Consider the following 3,369-nt stretch of genomic DNA (forward strand, 5'->3'; position numbering starts at 1 on the left):
TAAAAAATATACGTGTATAAATAAAAAATTCTTATTCATCGAGGAACACAGTATTACGCATATTGTAAGACCTAAGAAATAAAATTATAAATAGTTTTTCAAAATTCTAATTCTGTTAGAATATCTATGAGGCTATTACACATATTTGATTAGAATGATGAGTAATTATTTCAGTTTTCTTTATACAATGGATTTTTTGTAATGGATTTTTGTCGATATTTCAATTGGAATTCTAACGTTAATTAAATCATCATAAACTGAAACAATATTTTATTAATACTTGTTTATTTTTTCTTCAGTTCTTCGAAGATTAATTTCACATATATATGGAGCGCAAAATGACACAATAACCTTGATCTCAAGAATTGAAATTCTAATAATTCCAGTTGAATTAGTAATACAAATCGAATTCATAAGCGTGCATAGAAACTTTACAGCGACATTACAGAGATATCGCAAAGATATCTTTTTACAATATTACTTCAGCAATGTTACAGCATAAAATCGAAAATTATTGTATTACTACAATTATTGTATTATCGAAAAGTGGTTCATTTATGTGTCCCTTTTTGATTAAAGATTGATTAAAGATTAGCAAAGATAAAAAGAAACAGAGAAAAAAGAAGATAAAATACAATGTAATAAATAAAGTTTTATCTATTTACCATAGTACTAATGAGTATAGTAACTAACTCCTATGGAGTTATTAACGTAAGATAAAAAGCTTCTAAAAAAGTCCGCCGACGTAATGACAATTATTTCTCGCGTGATTACACTAAGCAATACACAAAAATTGTGACATAAGACGTCATTAAGATTTTCTTTGCAAATGCAAAAGAAACATTTCATGATTAAATTTTAGACACTTTTAGGTACGGCTCATAAATATTCAACGACGGATATTTATATTTTATTTTTTTAAAGCTATGTAAATGTTTTATATATTAAACTTTATAGGAATAAATTGACACTATTTGTTCACATATTTTGATTGTATGTAAATTAAAATTATTACCCGGTAAATAATTTTTCATGCATGTATAAATATTCTAAAAAGTAATTTTACAAAAGAAAGAGGGATAGATGATCATATTTATATGAACATATTTCATATAAAATTATGTTTATGAATATTTATGTACGTTTTATATATGTTTATACACATTTATGCATGACAAATTTTTTAACCGGTAAAACAATATTTATCAAATTAACTGTCTCCAACTATCTTAATCTTAAATCGATATTACAATATTTCTCATCATTTTGTTTGTTTGTACTACATTTTTCAAAGCAATCCATAATTAAAATAAATTAAAATGAAAAATGAAATAATGGGAAATATCAAATGTAAAATTCGATTCAAGAATAATTCGATAAATGTTGTTTAAATAATTTAAATTTACATACAATACAATCAACATAAACAAAAATAGCGTTAATTACTCTAACAAAGTATTATCTGTGTTAGCAACAGTATAATATCGAAAACGCTTACTTAACTTTAAAAATCGGAGTAAAATATAAAAGATCTGTCGTTTGAAAATAATATTTATGAACTGTAGAGTACAAAATCGATCGGTCGGCAGCCAGACATATTGCAAACAGGCAATGGCGATAAGTCTGGCGATAACGCAATTAACGAGACGATGGGGGGCTCCTTATCGTGATATTTACGCGCCTGGTTCAAAATTCGGTCGCACGCGGGGAACAGACAAGGATTGGATGAGACTGACCAAGACTGACCAAGACTGACGAGAGTAGAGTGGCGTCGCAGCTGTATCACGCATCGGTCAGCTGTACTTTGTGCTCGAACCTAGATAACCTCTTCGGGAGGCGAAAAGTGCCGAATCCCCTCTCCGTCGGCAAGTAGAACAAGAATATGCTGTATAAAGACCGAATTCTCGTCTCATTTTACGCAATTTCACATTCACTAGTGCAGGCACAACGAACAACGTTTAAATTCGCGCCATACGAAACACCATCGACGACGTCTCGGAAAAGTTACGTGTGTCGTAGGTAGCAGGAGTAGGTTACGTAGACGAAGTTGTAGAGAGAGGCTAGATCAGAGCCGTATCTTACTTCCGGCGCAGGTGAATTTAATTTCGGTTCAAACTGTCAGCAAACGGAGGAATGCAAAAGGACTGTCGAGATTGTCTGGGTATCCGGTACCGCATTAATTCCCTGGACCAGACCTGGAAGTGGTTGCATCAGACCATCGCCTTGCACGACTACCTGATCTCTATAACTGCGAGCCAGACCAACGTCTCCATGTGTTTTTCTCAGTAGAGGCCATTCTTTGTCTACTGAGAAACAGAGATTGATCCAAGACTGATCTCACTGAGGTAATTTGGGAGCCTCACGGTTTATTATATCCAAGACTGATATATGTATATGTAATATACGTATATATGTGTACGTGTGACTTGCGTCACGGTGACGTTAAATAGATCAGGTAGTCTGCGATCAACCGTTTGCCCAACGCAACCAAGATATCCCACTTTGTTTTTACACACCACACGCAATGTCTTTGTCTGCTAGACTATGTGTCGTTGTTAGGTGCTGTTCATCTCTAGACAGTGCCCGTCAAACTGCCAAGCAGATCACTAGGTATGCGTCGACCTTTAATGCACGCGACAATAATAATTTCATCCAGAAGTCAGTATTTATATCACAATCCACGGATGTGTTCGTCAACCTAGCATTAGAGCACTGGCTGTATCGCAACTTTGACTTCTCCAAGCATCACATTTTGCTGTTCTGGAGGAACGATCCCTGTGTGGTTTTTGGCCGCCATCAGAATCCCTGGCTTGAATGTAATGTTCAAGCATCCGAAAAGGCAGACATTGCGCTGGCACGCCGAAATAGCGGCGGTGGTACTGTTTACCACGACAATGGTAATCTCAACTTGACATTCTTTACTCCACGTGAAAGATATAATCGGAAATACAATTTGAACATCATCACGAACGCTTTGTTTCGGCAATGGGGACTGAAGAGTGTGATCAACAAGCGAGAAGATATTTTAGTTAATGATGATTGCAAGGTATCTTTTAATATAAAAAATATTTCATTTCAAAAAATCTCTCATTTCATTTATATCTAGTAATTCAAAATTAAATATTCATTTTTGTATAATCATATGTAATATAACATGATCAGTATACACTTCAAGTCTAAAGTGTGAAAACACTTAAGAAATTGATATTTTTGAAATTATATAAATATCCATAACAATTGGTTTTTTAACAATAGTTCCTTAGATCCAGAAATTGTTAGATTTAAATGACAAATTATTGTTAAAAAGGACATTATTATTTGAGTGAGTAATCCAAAAAATGTCAAGTTTTAAAGAGTTGCTAAACCTTG

At 33.4% G+C, this 3,369-nt stretch overlaps 2 protein-coding genes across 2 annotated transcripts in view; one reads left to right on the top strand and one right to left on the bottom strand.

The window, feature by feature from the left end:
* The window catches only part of LOC108685532 (prolyl endopeptidase), a 14,476-nt gene extending 12,481 nt beyond the window's left edge, over positions 1-1,995 (bottom strand). The window contains exon 1 of the mRNA XM_018190378.1: positions 1,747-1,995. The gene's annotated coding sequence lies outside the window, so the exon portion shown is untranslated. The remainder of the gene's footprint in view (positions 1-1,746) is intronic.
* A 292-nt stretch (positions 1,996-2,287) lies between these two features.
* Positions 2,288-3,369, top strand: part of LOC108685533 (lipoyltransferase 1, mitochondrial) — a 2,484-nt gene continuing 1,402 nt past the window's right edge. The window contains exon 1 of the mRNA XM_018190380.1: positions 2,288-3,046. Coding sequence (XP_018045869.1) covers positions 2,525-3,046 — 522 coding nt within the window. The 5' untranslated portion in view covers positions 2,288-2,524. The remainder of the gene's footprint in view (positions 3,047-3,369) is intronic.

This window comes from Atta colombica, unplaced genomic scaffold (genome assembly GCF_001594045.1).
Source record: "Atta colombica isolate Treedump-2 unplaced genomic scaffold, Acol1.0 scaffold153, whole genome shotgun sequence".
Classification (NCBI taxonomy): Eukaryota; Metazoa; Arthropoda; class Insecta; order Hymenoptera; family Formicidae; genus Atta; species Atta colombica.